Below are 22690 nucleotides of genomic sequence, written 5' to 3'. Positions count from 1 at the left end.
TAGTTATTAAATTGCATGATAGGTTGCATGTTAGTTAGAATTTGTACATATTTTTGCCACTTCTTTTTATATTAGGACTACTTGGTTAGGGTGATGATTTCTTTTCCAAGAAAATTGTTTTAGGGAACCCTACCAATTTGAAAATTTTTTTGTTAAACTTGCTTGAAAGAATTTATTTTGGAACATGGTTTTTTAGCTAAGAACACAAGCTTGTGATATTTGAGTCTAATGGTGTGGTTACATTTTATAACCACTTATTTTTCTTCTTGTGTGCATTATTCTCTTTCTATGATTGTAATCTTTGATTTGTTTGATTCTCTATGTCCATTATTTTGTGTATTCATGCATTTATATGATTGAGGCCATCATTTCATGTAGCTCACTTACCCAAATAGCCTACCTTTTATCAACCGTTGTTAGCCAACTTTGAGCCTACGATTAACCCACTTTGTTCTTTAATTTAGCACATTACAAGCCTTAAAGCGAAAAACAATAAATATCCTTTACTTGGATCTTTGATTAGCTTAGGCTAGTGAGTGTGAGTATCATTCAAGTGTGGAAAAACTTGGGATATTAATTGGGATAAAAGGGTGTTTTTGTTTCGTATTTCTATATTTGAGAATTGGGTCCATACTCATGTGTTAATTAAATGTAAAACCATATGCATTGATGCTTTTGTATATACTTTATTACAAAAAGAAAAAAAATGAGAAAATAAAAAAATGTATATATGTAGATATCAAAAGAAAAAGAAGAAAAAATAGAAAAAGAAAAAATAAAAAAAATAAAAAAAGGGACAAAATACCCCAAGTGAAGCTCAATAATAATCAATGCATATGTGTTGTGATCAAGGAAAAAAATGCATGAGTATGTGAAAAAGTGAAGAATGGGTAGTTAGGTTTGTTTAGAATTGTATAGGTTGCTATATAGGTTCGGTGGAAAGTTTAAGGTGATCAAATATTCAAATTTCAAGTCTACTTGACCAAATATGCATCCTTACCTTGACCCTATCCCCATTACAACCTATGGAAAGACCTCATGATGAATGTATGCATGCATTGAATAATTATTGATTGTTAGATGAAAAACAAATCTTGGAAAGCATGATTAGGGGAGAATTGAGAGAATCGACCCTATACACTTGAGCGACTAGAGTGCAAACACTTCCGGTGAGGGTTCGATGCTCAATTCCTTGTTCCCGGCTTTCATGAGCTTTCTTCTTGCAAGTCTACTTGAACTTCATTTTTTATACTTGAATTGGTAGGATTCATGAGTCGTCATATGACCTTAGCCCTACCCGTTTATACATGCTCTTAGAGGATTGATTTATTTTTAAGCAAGTAGGTAGAATTATTTTGCATTTAGTTGCATTCATATAGATAGATGCATTTAGGTTATTTGCATTGAATAAATGTCCATACCCCTTCTCTTATCCTTCTTGATTTAGCATGAGGACATGCTATTGTTTAAGTGTGGGGAGGTTGATAAACCCCATTTTTAGGGTTTATCTTGTGTTGAATTTAGAGGGTTTTGTCAACTTTTCTCCCATTTATTCACTAAGATAGCATGGTTTTGTAAATTCTCCTTTAATTGTGCTTAAGAGTGAAAACATGCTTTTTAGGTCTTAAAATAACTAAATTTAATTCAACTTGATTCCATTAGATGCCTTGATGTGTTTGCTAAGTGATTTCAGATTTAGGAGGCAAGGATTAGATTGAGGGAATGAAGAAAAAGCATGTAGAAATGGAGAACTCATGAAGAAATGAAGGAATCGCAAAGCTGTCAAGCCCAACCTCTTTGCACTTAATTGACTATAACTTGAGCTACAGAGGTCCAAATGATGCAGTTCCAGTTGCGTTGGAAAGCTAACATTCGGGGCTTCGAAATGATATAAGATTTGCCATAGTTGCATTATGTATAGGGACGCGAACACGCACTATATGCGTACATGCCGATGTTGCACGTGATTCACTAAATGCAAACTTGTGGCCAGCGATTTTAGGAGCATTTTGGGCCCAATCCAACTCATTTCTAATGCTATTTAATCCAATGATTGAAGAGGGATGAGACATCTAGTTAGTTAGTGAGTTTTACTTTAGTTTTATCATGCTTTAGTTAGTTTCTAGAGAGAGAAGCTCCCTCTTCTCTCTAGAATTAGGAGTAGGTTAGATCTAGATTAGGAATTCTTAGATCTAGGTTAATTTCATGCTTTGATTTACTTTTCCTTTTGTAATTCTTCTTCTTCTACATCACTTCTCTCTAGTTTAGCATTTAGTTCTTGTAATTCTCTACTTTTATGTTGATGCACTTTTGTTCTTTCCTTTTCTCTTTTAATGCAATTTATGTTTTCATGTTCCTTTATTGTTCATTTGATTTGTTGTTGTTAATTCTTTGCAATTGAGTAGTGTAGATTTACTTTCCTTGTAATTTTACTATGCTTTCCTTTTATACCTTCCAAGTGTTTGATGAAATGCTTGGAAGGATGTCAGAGTAGAATTTTATGCTCTTGGCTTGGGAAGGTAACTTAGGAACTCTTGAGTTTCTAATGTCCAAGTGATTGATGATTGGGAGCCATTAACTCTAGGTCTCACTAATTGAATTGGTGGAGAGCTAGGACTTATGGACTTGGATTGATATAGCTCACTTGACTTTCCTTTACTACTAGTTAGAGGATGACTTAGTGGGATTGATCCTTGCCAATTCTCATGTTGTGGTTAGTGATAGGGATAGAGATCTTTGACCACCAAACCTTGCCAAGACCTTGTTAGTTGTTAGTTTATTTTCATTGCCATTTATATTTCATGTCTCTTACCCCAAAAACCCCATAACATACCTCATAACCAATAACAAGACACTTTATTGCAATTCATAGGGAGAACGACCCGAGGTTCCAATACTTCGGTTTATAAATTTAGGGGTTTGTATTTGTGACAAAAAAAAATTTTGTATGAAAGGATTATTGATTGGTTTAGAAACTATACTTTACAACGAGACTTCATTAGTGAAATTCTAAACCTTCAATTTTCCGTTCATCAGCGCTCCTTCTCAGCTCCATTTGAATAGCTAGGCTATTGTTCGTTGTTTTGAACTTTTATGTTCGTTTTTAGACCTCCAACTTTCTCTTAGGGTTTTCTTTTATTTCTTTACTCTGACAGTTCCTTTTAGATCCCAAGGTCATAGGTTTATTTCTTTCTAGGGTGTTCTAAATAGGAGAATTTTAAATTTATTTGAAGAGTTCTACCATGAATTTAAAGAGAAGTTTTTCAAAATTGAAGGGGTTGAAGGTACGACCCCTTTTTCCTGACCTTGGAAGGTGCAAAGAAATTCAACTTATTCTAGAATTTCAATGTGTCCTCTCCGAAAACCCAAGTTAATGGGGTTGGTGCTTCGGAGCTTGTGAGTATTAACATGTTAATGCTGCTATAGACTGAACTTCCTCTTAGTTTGAGAGACATTATAATAACCGAGTAAGCAGCTCGGAATGCTATTAGTAAGCTTTTTCCCTTTTCCTTTTCCTCTTAATACGCCCTTTTACATATTTCTTATTAACTTGTACTTTTTATCCCAGTTAATATGGACAGAGGTTTGGCTGCCATTACTGCTATGAAGAAGAGATTGGAAGCTTAACCCGTTTTACCAATTAACACGAGTGGTGATCGGGCTTCTTCTTCTGCCACCATTAGCCGTCAACCATTATCTCGAAGGGGAAAAGAGAGTGGGTAAAGGCAATGCCTCGAGGTTCAAATCTTGGAAGAAGACTCCCCCATTAATTTTCCAAAGAAGAAAAAATCGAAAAGTACGAGAAATGGGAATGTCGATGTTTTGGCTTCGCCCTCATTTGGCCAAGTGTTACATAAGGTATTCCGGGCTCTGACTTCGTGGACCATCACCTTATGAGTGAGGAAACCAAATTAGTACTTGCTAAGATGCCTTTTGAGGACACCCTGCCCCGAGTTCAAAGAATGCTTTTCCGTTCAGCCACGTACATCCAAGATGCGGAGCTTGAGATCTTCAATCTTTGCTCTGGTTTTTTGTCAAAGGACAAAGAGATTGCTGGTGCTAATGCTCAAATTCTGAACTTAAAAATTCAGTCACTACTTTTCAAGAGAGACAAATTACTCTCGAAAATGAGGTGAAGGGTCTGAAGTAAGTGAAGACTTCCACCGACTCGAAGGCCGAGAATCTAAAGAAGCAAGTTTCTGAGTTTGTTGCGAAGATTGAGCAACTTAAGCTCTCAGTACAGAAAGCTGAGCGTGCTGTCGTGGATGGGATTTTTGACGCTGAACGGAACATCCTTAATCAGATCAAACTGATTGCTTCCAACTTAGACGTCTTCAAAGTCAATGCTTTCAAGAAAGTGGTGGATGGGAAAGTCGTTTCTATCATGTAATATTGTTTTTTTATTCAGTAATATATTTTAAGACATTTTATGACTTTGCCTTTGGCCTTGGCCTTTGACTATTTGCAATACTTTTGGACAAGAAAACAAAAACTGATTAACTTATGCAACCTTTATTGTTTTTGTTTGAACTTGATTGCTACACTTTAAGTTTATTGCCATTTTTCAGTGTTGTCTTTTAATGCACTTGGAACATTTTAATTTTGTTTGCATATTATTTGTTCGTGCTTCTACTTTGATTTTAAGAACGTGCTATCTCGTTTAAAACAATTTGCACGTATAATAGAAATTTTGACAAGGAAAAGAGACAAAGAAATTTATTGATGAAAAGAAATACAAGATTTTAAAAGGGTGTTTCGAGGTCCCGGCATCAGCCTATTTTGGTACTAAATCAACAGCCCAAAAATTCCTAGGTCGAACTTTAGTGTTATATCTCGTAGCTACCCTTTGCTTCAGGGCTTGTTCAACTAAGTTAGCTGAAGCTCTTATCTCATCAGTTAAATCCATGTTTTCATGGGTTCCAAACTTCCTAAGAGCAATCTCGGACTAGGTTCACCAACAACTGGGATTACTAGTTCTTCGCCATAGGTGAGTCTAAAGGGTGTCTCTTTGGTAGAGGATTGTATTGTGGTTCGATATGACTACAATACTGACCATAACTCATCGGCCGATGAACCCAGAGATGCATCTAGTTGTTTTTTAAACCCTTTTAAGATGATTTTGTTAGCCACTTCAGCCTGCCCATTCGCCTTAGGTGCTCAACCGAGGTGAATACTTGCCAAATTCCTAACCCGGATAAGAGTTCTCGAAACTTAGAATCTGTAAACTGGGTTCCATTATCCATGACCACGACCTCCAGAATTCCAAACCTCGTGATAGCCAACTGATACTTGATATTGGCATGGCCTCAATTCATTTTTTAAAATAACCAATAGCCACTATGAGATACTTCACTTGGCCAGGTCCCTGTGGGAAGGGTCCCAATAAATCCATGCCCCATTTGGCAAATGGCCTTGTCGGGATCACAGATACTAGCTTGTGAGGGGATGCCTGATGAAGGTTCCCATGTAGCTGACATTTTCCACATCTCTTCACGTATTCAATGACATCCTTGATAAGGGTAGGTCAATAATATTTTGTTCGAATTACTTTTTGAGCTAATGATTTAACTCCCCCCCCCCCCCAAAATGATATCCACAACAGCCTTCATGAATTTCCTGTAATACATACGTCATTTTTTGAGGAATTAAACATTTTAACAATGGCTGGGACACGCCCCTTTTGTACAATTGTCCATTTATCATAGTATACTTGGCTGCTTTAAGTCGCAATTTTTTAGCTTCCTTAACGTTATCAAGCAAAATTTCATGTTCTAAATATGTGCAAATAGGATCCATCCAAGTACTAATGCTGGAATAGTGTGAAACTATTATATCGGGTTTTGTTACAGAAGGCTCTGTGAGAACTTCTTATACCAAACTCTGTCCCACTCCTAGACTTAGTACTTGCCAGTTTTGATAACACATCAACTCGTGTGTTTTGTTCCCTTGGCACATGTTTGATAAGAAAGGAATCAAAGGTTGTACCTCCTGTTGGTTCTTTAAGTACTGTTGTAGCAATGGACCTCTCGCCTGATATTCTCCATTAACGTGGGACATTTCGAGTTGTGAATCGCTGAACACAATAACTGTTGTTACCCCGACATCTCGAGCTAATGCCAATCCTGCAATTAAAGCTTCATACTCAGCTTGATTATTGGAAATGGAAAAATCAAATTTGATCGATGCTTCGATCACCATATCATTACCCTTAGTTAGGATAAGACTGGCTTTTCCATTTTTCATATTAGAATTCCCATCCACATGGAGTGTCCATTCCGGTACATCGAGAACGGGGTGGGTCATTTCGGCCAAAAAATCAACCATTGCCTCGGCTTTAATGGTTGAACGTGACTCATATTGTATATCAAATTGAGATAAATCTATAGACCAGCTTACCATTCGACCTGCTAAGTCAGGCTTTTGCAATATCTTTTTAATCGGGTGGTCAGTTTGTACTATAATTGTATAACTTTGAAAATATTAACGCAACCAACGTGATGAAGTAAGCAAAGAAAAAGCCAGCTTTTCTAATTTCGAATACCTTAACTCAGGCACTTGGAGTACTTTACTAATGAAGTAGACAGGTCATTGGTGTTTATTCTCATTTTCTACAACTAGAATTGAAGCTATCGTTTCTTCAATGACAGACAAGTAAAGATATAAAGGCCTTTCGGATTCAAGTTTTACTAGAATAGGAGGGGATGAAAGCAAAGTTTTGAAATACTGAAAAGCTTTCTTGCACTTTTCTGTCCATGCAAAATCAACACCCTTCTTCATTAAGTTAAAAAATGGTTTTGCCTTTTCAGCCAAAGCTCCTAAGAATCGAGATAAAGTAGTTAGCCGACCTGTGAGCCTTTGTATCTCTTTGAGGTTTGAGGGCTCGACATGTCTAAGATAGCTTGACATTTCTCAAGATTGGCCTCTATTCCCCTATGAGTAACCATAAATCCTAAGAACTTACCTTGTCAAACTCCAAATGCACATTTCGTTCAGTTCAATTGCATCTGATGAAGTTGGAGGCATCTAAAAATTTTTTGTTGATCGGTAATCAGGTCAGAATCTTGTTTGACCTTTATCAACATATCATCGATGTAGACCTCCATGTTCCTTTCGATTTGCTGCTTGAAGACCTTAGGCATCAGCCTTTAGTATGTAGCCCCCTGCATTTTTCAAACCAAATGGTATTACAGTATAACAATAGATCCCTTTAGGGGTGATGAAGGTTGTTTTCTCCTTATTAGGCTTATGCATGGGTATTTGATTATACCCACTATCGACATCTAGGAAACTCAAAATACGATAACCTAATGCCGAGTTGATCATATTATCTATGTTAGGTAAAGGAAAAGAATCTTTTGGGCAAGCTTTATTTAAATCTATATAATCTATGCACATGTGCTATTTTTCATTAGATTTTTTTACCATCACCACATTAGATAACCGTGTCGAATATGTTAGTTCTCCGATGAAACCAGCATCTAACAGCCCTTGAACTTGCCTTTTGACCTCGGTAGCTTGGTCGGAAAACATCTTGCGATGTCGTTGCGCAACCGGCATAAAGGTAGGGTCAATAACGAGTTGATGGAACATGAATGTGGAATCAATCCCCAGCATATCGAAGGTTCCCAAGCAAATAAATCGACATTACCTCTTAGGAAATCTTATAACTCCGACTTTAAGGGATAGGGTAAGTCCTTGTTGATCAAGGTGTATTTTTCTGGTACATCACCAATCTGAAACTTTTCCAGATTCCCATTTGGTTCGGCCTCAATTTTTCTTGAATTCGGGAATCTAGGTCGACTAGAAATACTCTAGTAGAATTCTTGGCCTTATCTCTCAAAGTCAAACTTGCCTTGTTGCATTTTAGAGCTGATGCCCGATCTCCCGGAATGGTTGCCACTCACGATTCAGAGGTTAAAACTTAATGACGGAGAACTTGATTGATATAGGCACAAAGGTCGTTTAAAGTCTTCCTTTCCAGGATAATATTGTAAGCCGTTGAATCTTTGAGAACCACGAATTCAGCTTGTACAGCTCGGACATCGGAACCTTCCCCCACAGTGAACAATAGATCGATTGCGCCATCGGGCTTAATGTAGTGATCTCCAAATCCACTACTTCGGGAAGATGTAGCTTCAGGTGTTGATCCCTTAAACCCAATGCGTCAAAAGCATTCCTGAAAAGTCAATCAGAATTCTCTTTACAATACCATTTCCCAGTTTTCCTGTGAATTACTAACAGTTCGTCATCATTCATCGTGGAATACTGAAAATCTTTTGCTATGAACTGCATAATTGGGATGCTAGTGATCTTTAGGTAATCATGAATGCTTTTCCCGGGCCACTGCTCAATGCCAAGCAACAAAATTGGGTGCCTAGCTTGGGTTCTCGTCGTAATGAAGCGTGCCAAAAACTTTATTTTGATGTTAACAAATGAGGAAATAGACCCGGAAGGGAGGGCATTAAACCACGCCGTGGCTAGACCGGATAACATTACCAGAAAAGCTTTACATCAAATAGCATCACCAATACCTTCTAGATTCATCCGAGTTTCAAAGACATCTATATGCTCCTGAGGATCCGACATCCCTTCTTACTTCAAATCAGTCAACTTGTCGAAGTGTTTTAGCAAGCAAACTTGAAGGACGTGGGATGCAAATGGGGTTTAACCCATTATAACATGTTTTCGAGATTCCCTATGCCTTTTAAGACTAGACTCCTCTGCAGAGTCCATCGCCATTTAGTCTGGCCAAATCGGGACTTGTCTCTTGCCCACCTCTCATGCTTCCAGGGTTGGCGTTACGTTGTGGTGACCTCCGTTGTCGTCGTAGCAAGCGTGCATCCTACTGATTATGATCTTGTTGTTGTTCTGGAATTCCGTGATTATGATCATCATATTCCCTGAGTGGGCGACTTCGGAAACGAGATTGTTTAGACTGTGAATGTACGGACAGCCGCCTTTCCAGCTCTAGGCAATGACGTTCTAATTTTTGTACCCGGTGTCGCATTTCTTGCATGGTGTGATGGTAATCATCACCTAACCCCGCAAAGCATCGAGTTCTGGCATTATGAGTTTCTGGGTTGGGTACCTCTTGATTTTTATATCCAGGAGGTACTTGATGCTCCTCAGGGGGAGGAGTGACATCAGTCTCGTACCCTTTTTCTTGGTGTTGCTCCTTCAATGAAGTGTCCAAGTTGATCGTTGAATAATGGATTTTGTGCTCAGCCATAATCCCTAGCAAAGTAAGATCCCCACAGACGGCGCCAGATGTTCGTACCAAGAGTGGAGAACCCAAATTGGATGGTTGAAGAGATCAGAGATCCTAACTTCGGCAAAGAGGGAGTCAGGCCAGGAGAACAATCTGCAAGACACTCCAATGCTTAAGTTAGCAATGTATTGTGGTAAGATGTTATATTCTGAGTATACCTACCGGTTTTCTTCTCCTTTTATCCCTCTATTCTGAGATTACCATTTTTCGGACATTTACTGCCTTTGGAGTATGCTCTTAATGTCATGATTTGGCGGTTTCATAACTTTATGATATAGTTGTTATGTAGTACCCGCTATCATTTTATAACATCAGATTCTTAGTTAATTAATTATCATTCTGTTATGTTATTATTTGTCTAGAATAGTATCACTTATAAAATTAATTATAAAATCATCACACTTTACTCTCTCAAATAAAAAAAAATTGAGAGAATTTATTTTTTATGGTAGAAACTCAAATGCAGTTGACTTCACGTGAAGTTGATAATTGAGAGCCGTTAGATGATTTGACTGATTTGACTAAATTTTCATCTAACGATTCTCGACTATCAATTTCACATAAAATCGACCACATTTGAGTTTCCACCATTTTTTTATATCATCCAACTACTCTACAATAAATTTGTCTTCTTTAAATGGCAATTTATAAATTTTTAAGCAAATAAATTAATGTTTCGCATTAGAATCCCCCTATCCTAAACCTTACTGCTTGTGTAATAACAATACTACGATAATGATAATCTAAAAAGGAGTATAAGTTTCGGGGATGCGTATACTTTCCACTCAAAACTTCATATAAATTCCTGAGCATTCACGAAATCATCCTTGTATCACTGGATGTACTTCATATATCAGCAAATGAAAGTGCCTTTTTTTAAATATACGATTTAGTAGTATTTATATTAAATAAGTGGTAGTCAAATTAGTTTGCTTAAAATTGGATTACGTAAGCGACCCTCTAGGCTTTTGCCACCACCATAACAATTAACAATACACTGAAACTGGAAACGCTAAATCGAGTACATAATAATAATAATAATAATAATAATAATAATAATAACTCATTAGTACTATTCGTTTCATAGTTGTTAGGACTCCGGATTATTATACTACCGGTATATTCATAAACGTTCATCATTTCAATTTCAAATTTTAGTGTCCAAATTCTAAATTTAAGATTGTCTTGTTAGTTTTCACTTGAGTTTATAATTAATAGATCTATTAGAATAGTTAATATTAGAATCGTTAATATATATCTGTATATTTCTTAGTATGATATTATTGTTAATTATAAAATATTATGTATTCATTATTTTGATTTATTGTTCACCTATGATTATTATATTATTCAAAAATAAATTGTATTCTAATATAAAAAATGTTTACTTGGCGTATTCTAATAATTAATGCGAGTATGCATATAGTCACCAAAAAAAAAATGCGAGTATGCATATATCTCTTCTTAAGTTATTTTAAAAAAATATCTCCTTTATAATTATATGAAAATTAATATTTAATAAATATTATACTAATTATCAATCATTCTAATTATACCAATTATCAATCATTATAATATAATTATAAATTATACATAATTAGCATTTATATATATTTATATTAGCATCAAGTATACTGACATAGCATATTTTAGTGTCAATATATATGCCTCTTTTTTCTTAAATTATTTTAAAAAAAGTATTTTTTAATAATTATATAAAAATTATTATTTAATAAATAATTATATTAATTATCAATCATTATAATATAATTATCAATTATACATAATTAGCATTTATATGATATTTACATTGACTCCAAATATGCTGATGTATTAAAATGTTTGACTTTTTCTTTTATCTTTTATTTTTGGAAAGTATTAATTTTAAATAATTATATTTATTAGCATTTAATAATTAATTATAGTAAGATTTGTCAATATAATCATAATATTTTATATTATATATTTTTAATAATTGTAACTATTTTTTCATATATTTCCATTAGTACTATATATAGTGTTTCATTTTATCATTCTCATGAATGTAAATTCTAGACCCAAAATTTTTTTTTCTTTTCTTAACTATTTCATACAATAATAATTTTTTTTTGTTTTTTTGTTTATCTAAATTGATCTTTTTAAAGTATAAATTAGAATTTTGTCGGCTTTTTTATAAAGCCAACCTTATTTTTTTTTTTAAATTATATAATAAATGTTTTTACTCAATTTGTTTTTTTTTTTTTGTCTTTACAACAGAATTGTCTTTTAGTGGCATCATTTACAATACCTCACATATATCATGTTTCATCTTAGAGTTGTTTTATTGATTCGAGTGTAGTGCTAATTATATAAATATAAGAGTTTAGCATAGTAAAAAAAGTGAACTTCATTTTGCTAAAAGATGGTTGGATCTTCTTATATACTATAAGCAATCTAATAGAATGTAGGTGATGTTATCTTTCATATGGAAACTGACACTACAAGAAAAAAGCTGAATACTATCGGATTTAGTGTCGGACATTAGCCACAGGTTTACCGGCGGATTTGACAATAAATTTGTTGGGTAAACAAATTACCGTCGAATTTAGTTTTTCGATAGTAAATTTACTAGTAATAATTGGAGAAAAAAATTGGTGTGATCATTACCACGGGATTTAAATCCAATGCTAATCCGAATTAGTGCAACGCTGCGTTTTGGTCATTCGCAAAGTATTACCATTAGATTTATTCGTCGGTAAATCCGACAGAAATCTTGCCCTAAATTCGAATCGCAAACCCTCTTCTCCTCATTTTTGAACCCCACTCTCTCTCTCTCTCTCTCTCTCTCTCTCTCTCTCTCTCTCTCAAACCACCTCCGACAGCCCCTCCACCAGCGTTGACCACTACCAACAGCGTTCAAAGACTGTATGGACTCCTTTCGTCACATTGGTAGCTCTATCACCGCCATTTTCGCCGCTCCTGCCACTGTTGCGCCGCCACGGCTGCCGTTGCCACCGCTGTCGGCACTGCTCCCTGTGTCGCCAGAGCTGCTTCTTTCCTCCCCTCTGGGTATGTTTTCCTCCTCCTTCTTCTTATTATTTTTTTCAATTTATTTAAAAAAAAACCCTAATGCAGCCTTGTCAGTTAGTCACTGCCACCGCCACTTTGTCGTCTGGGTTGCCACCACACCAGTAAAGTCCTCTGCATCGTCATTGTCTCCAAGTAACTCAATAATTAGTTTTGAGTAGTTAAACCATAAATCCTAATTTATCTGGTTTTAATTTGTTATATATTAGAAAATTTACAACTAGGATGTTTGTATTAGAGATTTAATTATTTTTCATATTTAGTTCATGTATTAGTTTAAATTTAGGATTTTTTGATTCTATTTTTATTTAGGATTTTTTTAATTCTATTTTGATGATTCTGTGTTTAAAATCTGCATTATTCTGAGTAGTTGATTATTGTTTGAATCTGCGAGTGTAAGATCCTCAACTGTAGTTCTAATTTCTGTTCTAATGTTGTTTGAGTTAATTATTTTCTGAGTTACTTAGTTAATTATTGTTAATCATCTGAGTTAATCTTAATTTGTTTATTTTCTGAGTTAATTATTGGTTTATTGATTATAGTTGTTAATTTTCTAAGTTTATTATTATCTGAATTAATTATTTTATGAGTTAATTAGTTCATTGTTGTTAATTGTCTGAATTAATCTTAACTTGTTCATTTTCTGAGTTAATTATTGGCTTATTATTTATTGTTGTTAATTTTCTAAGATTATTATTATCTGAGTTAATTATTTTCTGAGTTACTTAGTTAATTATCTGAGTTAATCTTAACTTGTTTATTTCTGAGTTAATTATTAGCTTATTATTTATTGTTGTTAATTTTTTAAGTTTATTATTATCTGAGTTAATTATTTTCTGAGTTAGTTAGTTGATTGTTGTTAATTGTCTGAGTTAATTAATTTTAACTTGTTTATTTTTTAAATTCATTATTGACTCATGTTGTTAATTTTCTAAGTTTATTATTATTTGAGTCAATTAGTTTATTGTTGTTAATTGTCTGAGTTAATATTACTTTGTTTATTTTTTGAATTCATTATTGACTTATTGTTTATTGTTGTTAATTTTTAAGTTTATTATTATCCGAGTTAATTATTTTTTGAGTTAATTAGTGTTGTATTTTTTGATTTAATAGTTTAAAAATTATTGAATTTAAATATTTAAAATTATATATTAATTTTTAAACAAAATTTAAAAAATTTAAAATTTAAATTTACCTCGAATTTACTGAAAAAAAATCAGACAGTAAAAATTACATGCGTAAATTTTTCGACAGTAATTAGTGGCAGATAAAAAAATCTGCTGATAAATAATTACCAGTAAGGTTTATACTGTCGGATTTATGCCGACGATAAACATATTACCGGGCGATTTTTTTTGGTAAATCCAAAAGTATTCGACGAATTTCTTGTAGTGTGAATTTATCATTGAGCTAAATGTGGTTATTCTTAACTTGCCGTATTATATGAATAACTGATGATAGAGCTTATTTAACAAAAGGATGATTTAAATTTGCATAAATTCTAAATATTTAATCTAGTCAAACTATTTTTATTAGTTGTTACAAAAATAATTTTAATATATATGTATCTAAGTTTAATAATTGAATATGATAGATATTATTTAAATAACTTAATTCTAATATTAGGATTTGATTAGTTTAGTTTTAAAAAAATATTAAAATTTGATCTCACTTTATTAGTTAATTTTATTTAATTTAGATATGTAATATTTAATTTATTAATTTTTAATTTTACTCTTTTACTATTTATGAATTTATTTTATCATATATCCAAGTAATTTAGTGAAAAATGTTGCTAATATAATAGTGTGCCATATAATTTTGATATATTTTTAATCTATTAATAATTAAAAATTAAATTATTTAAAATAATAATAAGTGCATATACTCTATTGTTCAAATCATTATATCATTAATTGATAATTTATTTTTTAATTTTAAAAGTATTCTAGTTAAATGCATATACTCTAACTAAGAAGTAATTACATTAGTCTATTAAATATAATTTTAAAATTGATTGACAATAAAATAATATTTTAAATTTTTTTATTATTGAAAATTTCATAATTAATTAGTTTGTTTTAGATAAATTATTTTAAAATTTTATTTTTTAATATATTGGATATAATTTTATTATAATTTTTTTATTATATTAGTAATTAATTTTTTTCATAATCTTAAAAGTAATATACTTATAGCAACAAATGCGAATATTAATATATGATTATAATAAAGATAATATTTATATATTATTAAAGTTAAAATCTACGTATTAATATTTTAAATCAATTAATGGTAGCAATCTATATGATTATATTATTAGAAAAAAGATAATATTTTAATTTATTACTAATTATACTAAATATAAATTATATAAATTATATAAATTATACTATAATTGTACAAAATTATTTATTTTTAAATTGGAGAATTTTATTATTATATTGTTAATTGATAATTTATTTTTAATTTTAAAAATATTATAATTAAATATATAGACTCTAATTAAGGAGTAAATATGTTAGTCTATGAAACATAATTTTTAAATTAAATTTTGAGAATAAAATAATATTTAAATTTTTAAAAATATTTAATAATAAAAAAATATTTGTCAAAAGTAGTCAGAATTTTTTTTATTTATCATTCATTAATTATTATAGTAATTAATAAATACTAAATAAAATTAGTTTTAATATTTTTTATTTTTCTAGCATTACCGTTAAATTTTTTACTGTTAAAAATTCTATAATTAATTTGTTTAAAGTAGTTATTCGAGATTTTGTTTTCTTATATATTGAGTATGATTTTATTTTGATACTTTTTATTATATTATTAATTAATATTTTTTTCCTAAGTATTATATTTATAGAAGGAACGTGCATATTAATATATGATTATGAGTAAAAAAATATTTATATATTATTAGTTAAAATATGTGTAATAATGCTTTAAATTAATTAATAGTATGAATATATTTAAATATATTATTAAAAATATAATATTTTAATTTATTACTAATTACATTAAATATAAATTATATTACAATCATACATAATTATTTGTTATTAAATTAGAAAATTAAATTATTATATTATTAAATAATAATTTTTTAAATTAACCTTAAAAATAATTAAATATATAAACTCACCTTAAGGATAAATATGTTAATTTCATCATTAAATTTCTGCCTAATTTATCCCTATAAAATTTGACCGAGTCTTGGGGGCATGTTATATTGTTATCCAAAGGATATTCAAGTGTAATAGATTGTTTTGCAACATATATAGCATTTGAATGTAGGGGGTGGCAAACGGTCTAAATCTGCTGGGTCGACCTGTGTAATCTGTTAAAAAAGATGGGTTGTGCTGAAAATTTGAAATCGTCAAATAGTAAAATTCTGTCTAACTTGTACCGCTTAAATTGCGAGTTTTGGTGGGGCAGAGTGGATTTTTTCGCCGGATTTAGTATTTTTTTGACAAAGGATATTTTTATAATTTTTTTTTGCCAAAATCCAACTTCCCCAACCCAACTTACAAAAGAATGAAGAAGAAAATTGAGTGTTTTGGATTATGTTTATTTTGTTTTAGAGACAATATTTATAATTATGTTTTGGATTATGTTTATTTTGCTTTGGGAACAATATTTATAATTATGTTTTGAATGAAAACTTGGTTTATAATTATGTTTATTAGATATTTATAATTACAAAGATTTTAATGTTTGTGAATATAAAAATTATAATTTATTTATACTTTTAGAAATTATAATAGTTAAAAATAAAAAATAGAAGAAATTTTTTTATACCTTTATATATATTATTTAATAGTTAAAAATAAAAAAAAAAGAGAATATTTGGCGGGTTTAACCCGCCGTTAAGAGGGATGGACTGAGATTCTGAAATCGCCTCACTAGATGAAGCGGAACGAGTCAGCCCGTCAAAGAACGAGCTTCTGACGGGATGGGGCAGGACGGGATGAGCTTCCCCACTTGCAACCCCTATTTTGAATGAATAATTTTCCAATCTCATTACAAAGGATAATTCATTATTCTCTTCCATTGCCACTTAGAAGGGATATTCTTATTATAAAAATGATATCAATTAATTATTTAATCATGTTATATATATACAAAAGTCAACTACTAATTCAGTCTATTATATAAAATATATATTAAAATATAAAATACATATTAAAAATATATAAAATGACACATATACCATTATAACTAATTTTATAGTTAATTTTTAGTATATATATATATATATATATATATATATATATATATATATATATATATATAATATTTTTTAATTATTTCACATAAAGTATGTATAATGATGCAGGGTATACATTATCTACTCAACAGAGTAAAAAAAATGCGCATTAGTATATAATAATATATAATTAATTAAAATTAATATTTGTTTAATCTCTTAACTAAAAAAAAAAATTATTGTTAAGAAAATGTGTTTCGATTCAAATTGATCCGAACAAACAAAAAGTTTAGATGTCTAACAACTTTACTTTAGCAAAAATATAATTGATAAACTTTATTTCACACTTGCTTTTATATATATATATATATATATATATATTTTGCTGGCTAGTCAGATATTTGGATAAAAAATAAGAGTTAAACAAGATTTTTAAATTTAAAATAAAATGATTTAACATACTAATAATGTTACGTATAATTATCTATATAAAAAATTAGTCACTAACTATTTATCATATATAAATATTTGTAAATAATATAAATTTGATTATTAATTTATTTTAGGTTTGATTAATTATTTTATTACAATATATTTAATTATTTTAATATCTAATTATTTAATTAAATAAAATATATGAATTATATATATATATATATATAATTATTAAGTTAATAATTAATTTTTAGTGTGTATCTAATATTTTTATTACCATTACCAATATAGTACTAAAAATTATGGTAAGATACTAAAACTATGATAATAATTATTTAATAGAGACAAGAGAAACAGCTCACAAGCTGAATAAACTTTTTTAGCCGTAACCACCCAACCAACAAACACAAAACTCCAAGACACACTCCAGTAAGTGTAACTGTCATAAACTTTTTTTTTAATCAGCCAATCATTGAACCAGTAAATTGTCCCTTAAAAAAATTATATAGAAATCATTGGAAATTATGTGACTACCGTGGAAAGAATAAGAAAATGCCAAAGAATTCTTCAGAACCATACGCACTGGAAATCCACGTGGATGATCTGTAGTTTCCCACTATAAATATTCAATGAAAACATTAAGCTTCTCCAAATAAAGCAAACTTTAATTTAATCCCAAAACAAATAAAATAGAATTTAAAAGCGAATATTCAATTTGCCGGTTTAAAATGTGTTTTAGTTTCTTAATTAGAGATCTCTATTTTACTTCGTGAAAAGAAAAGAAAAATATCTTACGCATGCATCAAAATTAATAACTAAAATAAATCATTATATATTTCTGTATAAATATATTTATTTAATTTATCTTAAATAAATATTTTATATTTTAATATATATTTTATATTAATAACTAATTTTAGTAATTAATTTAATATATAAATATTATTTTAAAAAAAATTTATTAAAAATTTTAAATAAAAGAAATTAATAAAATTTTATATCGAGATAAAATAAAAAAATGATTATACATTTAATTTATTCGTTAATTTTTTTTATTTTAAAGTGAATAAAAACTTTTATATTTAAAAGAATTTAATTTTAATACACTGTCTATATAAATATTTAATTACAACGTCCTTTAAAAAAATTATTTATGTAATTAATATAAAATTAATTATTTTTTATGATGTAATATTACGTAAATAAATACATATATAAAATTAATTTATACTGATCTTATGTTAAAATTAAATTTTTAATTTTTAAAAAAATATAAAATAAAAATTTTAAAATTTTAGATTTTTTCCAAATATAAAAATAATCTTCTTTATTATTCTATATATTTTTTCAAATATAAAATAATGATTCTTTAATATTCTAAAATCTAAAGTTAGTAAAAGAAAAAAAAAAGTTTATCATTAACGAACGTGTCACAAAAATTAGGCCTTTGGCCCTTTGCCGAGAAAACGTCCAGGGCGCGTAACAAACTTTCGGGGTGTTGGCAGTGGCACCCTATATAACTCTCCCTTCCCTTTCTGCTTTCTGTTACGATTTCATTACTATCATTAAAGCTTACGCTTTCGCTTCTTCTCCTCTCTTTTCTCTCATCTCGCCATAATGGCCGCCAAAACCATCCTCGTCACCGGTGGGGCTGGCTACATCGGCAGCCACACCGTTCTCCAGCTCCTCAATGGCGGTTTCAAGGCCGTCATCGTCGACAACTACGACAATTCTTCCGAAATCGCCGTCGAGAGGGTCAAGGGACTAGCTGGACAATTCGCCTCCAACCTCTCATGCCATAAGGTTTTCGCCGCCGCCACTCTTTCTCTCTGATTGGTTGCTCTGACTTTTGATTTCTTGTTGCATTGTGTTTCCCAGGGGACGATAATTCTGGTTTTGGGGTGTTTTTTATTTATTAATTTTTTTGGGTTTGGATTTGTTTATTTTGGTTTTATGTTAGATGCCGAGCATATTTCACCTTGAAAATTGTGGTGGGTCCGACTGGGAAATTAAAAGTGAAAAAGTTTGTTTTGGTGCTTTATTCCGTGCCTTAGTAGATAGAAGGACGGTGACAGCTTCGAATTTTCGAAATTATGTGTTTATTTTGGAATAACTTGTCCCAAGTCTGTTTCACAATTGAATTTCATGATGTACTTTTGTTTATTTCGTTATTGGATCCCGTCATACTCTGTTGCTTTCTATTACGTCCAATTTTATTTACAAACACTATTCAATTTTGATTTTATTCCCCCTCCCCCCTCTTTCTCTTTTATATCCAATTCCAGTCATGAACTTTTTCTTTGTTGAGCTATCTTTACTCTTTTTTTTTTATCCCTCTGAAGTTGTAGACACTGGTTCTGAGATATTACACATAAATAAAGTTCGGTGTGCGTGGGTGGTTTATATGGGCAATTTCGTATCTAGTTCGTTATGATTATGATAAAAATAAATTTCAATTATTTTTCTCACTGCAGTTAGACCTCCGGGACAGAGAAGGACTTGAGAAAATTTTTGCTTCCACAAAGTAAGGACCTTTTTAAATTTTCTCCAGTATAAGAATTTTATTTACTCCTTCATTCTGTGCTTCATGTTCTCTTATTGATTTACTTGATCACTTATCCTACACTTTTAACTGTTTCTGGTATTGATATCTATTTCTTCAGGTTTGATGCTGTGATACATTTTGCTGGACTGAAAGCAGTAGGTGAAAGTGTGGAGAAACCACTGTACTACTTTAATAACAACTTGATTGGGACAATTGTGCTACTTGAAGTCATGGCTGCCCATGGATGCAAGAAGGTAAGCTTTTGGTCTTTAATTATTGGCTTCAACTCTGTGAAGGGACATGAATTATAGCCACCTTGTTTAGTCCTGTTAATGAGAAAGTATCAAGCCATTAATTTAGTTCAAGATGAACAGGGCAAAGTGATTATATACTGATTTTTTCTTTCTTGAATGGTTCCAGCTCGTGTTCTCATCTTCAGCCACTGTATATGGTTGGCCAAAGCAGGTCCCATGTACAGAAGAGTTCCCTTTGTCAGCAGCGAATCCATATGGACGAACCAAGGTATAGCTAACTGGCTCAGAAAGTGTTAAGGCATTTGTTAGTAGTGATACTGGAAATATGGGAAGCTTGGGAAAAAATTGATTTTGATTTAAATTTAACTTTTATGCCAGGGTCTTGTACAAAACATGTTTGTAATTTGCTTTACAGTACTGATAGTAGTGTTGGCTTGGAATTGAGCAATGATATCTGATAAGAGTTTTGTCTTTCAGCTTATGATCGAAGAAATTTGCCGTGATCTCTATCAATCAGATCATGGATGGAAAATAATATTGTTGAGATACTTCAACCCAGTGGGTGCACATCCTAGTGGAAATATTGGTGAGGATCCTCGTGGAATTCCAAACAATCTCATGCCATTTGTTCAGCAAGTAGCTGTCGGCAGACGCCCTGCACTGACAATTTTTGGAACTGACTATAAAACAAGCGATGGCACTGGAGTATGTCTCACTATCTTTGGCTTGTTTTACTAATCTTCTCCCTTGAAAATTGCGAGCAGAGCTCATTGCATGAGGCCTGTTAGGCATGCATTTCCATTCCTGCCCTTTGATTTCTTCCTAGGATCTTACATATTGATCGTATCTTTTTCTCAGGTTCGCGATTACATTCATGTTGTTGATTTAGCAGATGGCCACATAGCTGCATTGAATAAACTAGAGGATCCTAAAATAGGTACTTTTCTTGTTTCATCATTTGGTTCTATATTAAGTGTATTGGCTTTGTTAAACTCTGCCAGTAGCAATGGTTGGGAACTGATCTTCACTAGAATCCAGTTTTATTTATTTATTATATTTTCATTTTATGAAATGATACCGTGGATTGTGGTTAAATTTTTTACCGTGCATTCACAGGTTGTGAAGTTTATAACTTGGGAACTGGAAAGGGGACGTCGGTTTTGGAGATGGTCAAAGCTTTTGAAAATGCCTCTGGAAAGGTAACAGGCTATTGTTCTGTTTCTCCTCTATGATCTGTTGTTAACTTGTTACTCTTTTTGTCTTGTGAAATTTCCAACTTGAATTCGGTGCCACTGAGCGGTGCATGCTCATTTATTTAATCATTTTCTCCCTTCGGTGTTTGGGATCTCAAAAACAAGCACATTCATAAGATGCAGGAAATGAAAAACCTGTGAATAACGCTGCAACTTGGTAGCTTCATTGATTGCCTTGTCATGCATATATATCCAATATCCTTGATGCATTGCTGAAATAAATTTGTTTGGATTATATGGCGAATCCTTGAGACCTTGACTTGCATGACTAAAATAATTGTTGTCTTACTGTTCAGAAAATTCCACTTAAAATGGCTGATCGGAGACCTGGTGATGCTGAAATCGTTTATGCATCAACAGATAAAGCATCAAAAGAACTCAATTGGAAGTAAGTATTTTATTTTAAGCCTCTCTATGAGTAACATTTTTTTAAAAAATATATTACTTCTCTAACAAATATATTTCCCGTGCAGGGCAAAATATGGCATTGACGAGATGTGCCGTGATCAATGGAATTGGGCTAGCAAAAATCCTTATGGATACGGATCTGCAGACTCTAAGAATTGATCCTATTGCGAACCCTGTGACACCATAGGACCCTGCCTAATTCAGCTTTTTTTTTCATAATAATTTTTTTTCCTTTTCCCATAGCCATTATAAAGGTGGAAAGTACATTCATAAATATAATTTCTAGTTGCGTAGTAAATAAGTAGTGGTTTATTTCACAATAATTTAAAGTTTCTATAGGTTCCGGCTTACAGGCATTTATTGATTGAGGATTCTCTCATGTCCTTCAGCGTGATTGCATCCTTTTTTTTTAATCTTTTTGTAAATCTAAACCACACATTTTAAAGTGTGACTAACAAGCTATAATTTAATCTTACCTCATTATTTCATTCTAAAGTTATTCTGAGAGCATCGTATGTTTCGAATCACCTTCCCTTTATGTTTCTCTCTGATTTCCTTTAAGCCGTCGGTGCGCGAAGAAGACAATCTCACAATTCGGTACTCTCCATTTTAAATTCAGTCAGGATGAATATAATGGAATCAATTACTAATAATTGAGCATTATCATTCCAAAAATGTTGAATTTCAGTAAATCTAAAATCCATGTACCCGCCGACAGTCGCATATGATTGATAGGTAATTCATTCCATAGTTACATTTGCGGTCATGCAAATAAAACTAAGAGAAAGTATGGGAAACAAGTTCATGGACAATGTGAACAATAGAGAAAAATATGGAAAAATAATGCTAATGAATAATGTGAACAATAAATTAAAAAAAAGGTAAAATTAAAATTAAAAATCAGATCATTAATTAATTATTTAATTTTAAATTTTAAAATTTGAAAAATTAGGATTAGCATTTAAATTCATTCACACTACATCTAAAAATATCACCATAACCTCCAATACACGTCTAAAAAACTCGCCGTCATCTTCTCCGGTCCTCACCTCGTGCTGCTACACTCCCCGCCAGCCATACCGACGCAGCCTCCCGTCGACACTGCCTCCACCTCCGCCGGTCAACCTGACGTGCCTCGCTTTTTGGCGCTCAGCCCAACACTGCTGCCGCTGTTTTCGCGCCACTCTCCCGGCAACTATCATTGCGAACGGCAAGTCCTCCCCGTCGTGCGTCTGTTGTGCGCCAACC

The 22690-nt window shown here is 31.6% G+C and overlaps 1 protein-coding gene across 1 annotated transcript; it reads left to right on the top strand.

The window, feature by feature from the left end:
* The first annotated feature begins 18430 nt into the window (after positions 1-18430).
* LOC112732429 (UDP-glucose 4-epimerase GEPI48) lies at positions 18431-21937 on the top strand. The gene is made up of 9 exons (XM_025781152.3): positions 18431-18785; positions 19457-19506; positions 19646-19781; positions 19948-20049; positions 20259-20486; positions 20640-20718; positions 20898-20980; positions 21331-21422; positions 21508-21937. The coding sequence occupies exons 1-9, from the start codon at positions 18600-18602 to the stop codon at positions 21599-21601; spliced, it is 1050 nt and encodes a 349-aa protein (XP_025636937.1). The 5' UTR covers positions 18431-18599; the 3' UTR covers positions 21602-21937.
* Positions 21938-22690: the final 753 nt, after the last annotated feature.

Source organism: Arachis hypogaea, chromosome 13 (genome assembly GCF_003086295.3).
Source record: "Arachis hypogaea cultivar Tifrunner chromosome 13, arahy.Tifrunner.gnm2.J5K5, whole genome shotgun sequence".
In the NCBI taxonomy this organism is placed as follows: domain Eukaryota; kingdom Viridiplantae; phylum Streptophyta; class Magnoliopsida; order Fabales; family Fabaceae; genus Arachis; species Arachis hypogaea.
This window is presented reverse-complemented; position numbering and strand designations above follow the sequence as displayed.

Excerpts from the sequence above, each read along its gene's own strand:
- LOC112732429 (XM_025781152.3), top strand. The coding sequence starts at position 18,600 with ATGGCCGCCAAAACCATCCTCGTCACCGGTGGGGCTGGCTACATCGGC. Across the intron at positions 19,507-19,645 it reads AAAATTTTTGCTTCCACAAA|GTTTGATGCTGTGATACATT; the intron begins GTAAGGACCTTT and ends CTATTTCTTCAG. Across the intron at positions 21,423-21,507 it reads TCAAAAGAACTCAATTGGAA|GGCAAAATATGGCATTGACG; the intron begins GTAAGTATTTTA and ends TTTCCCGTGCAG.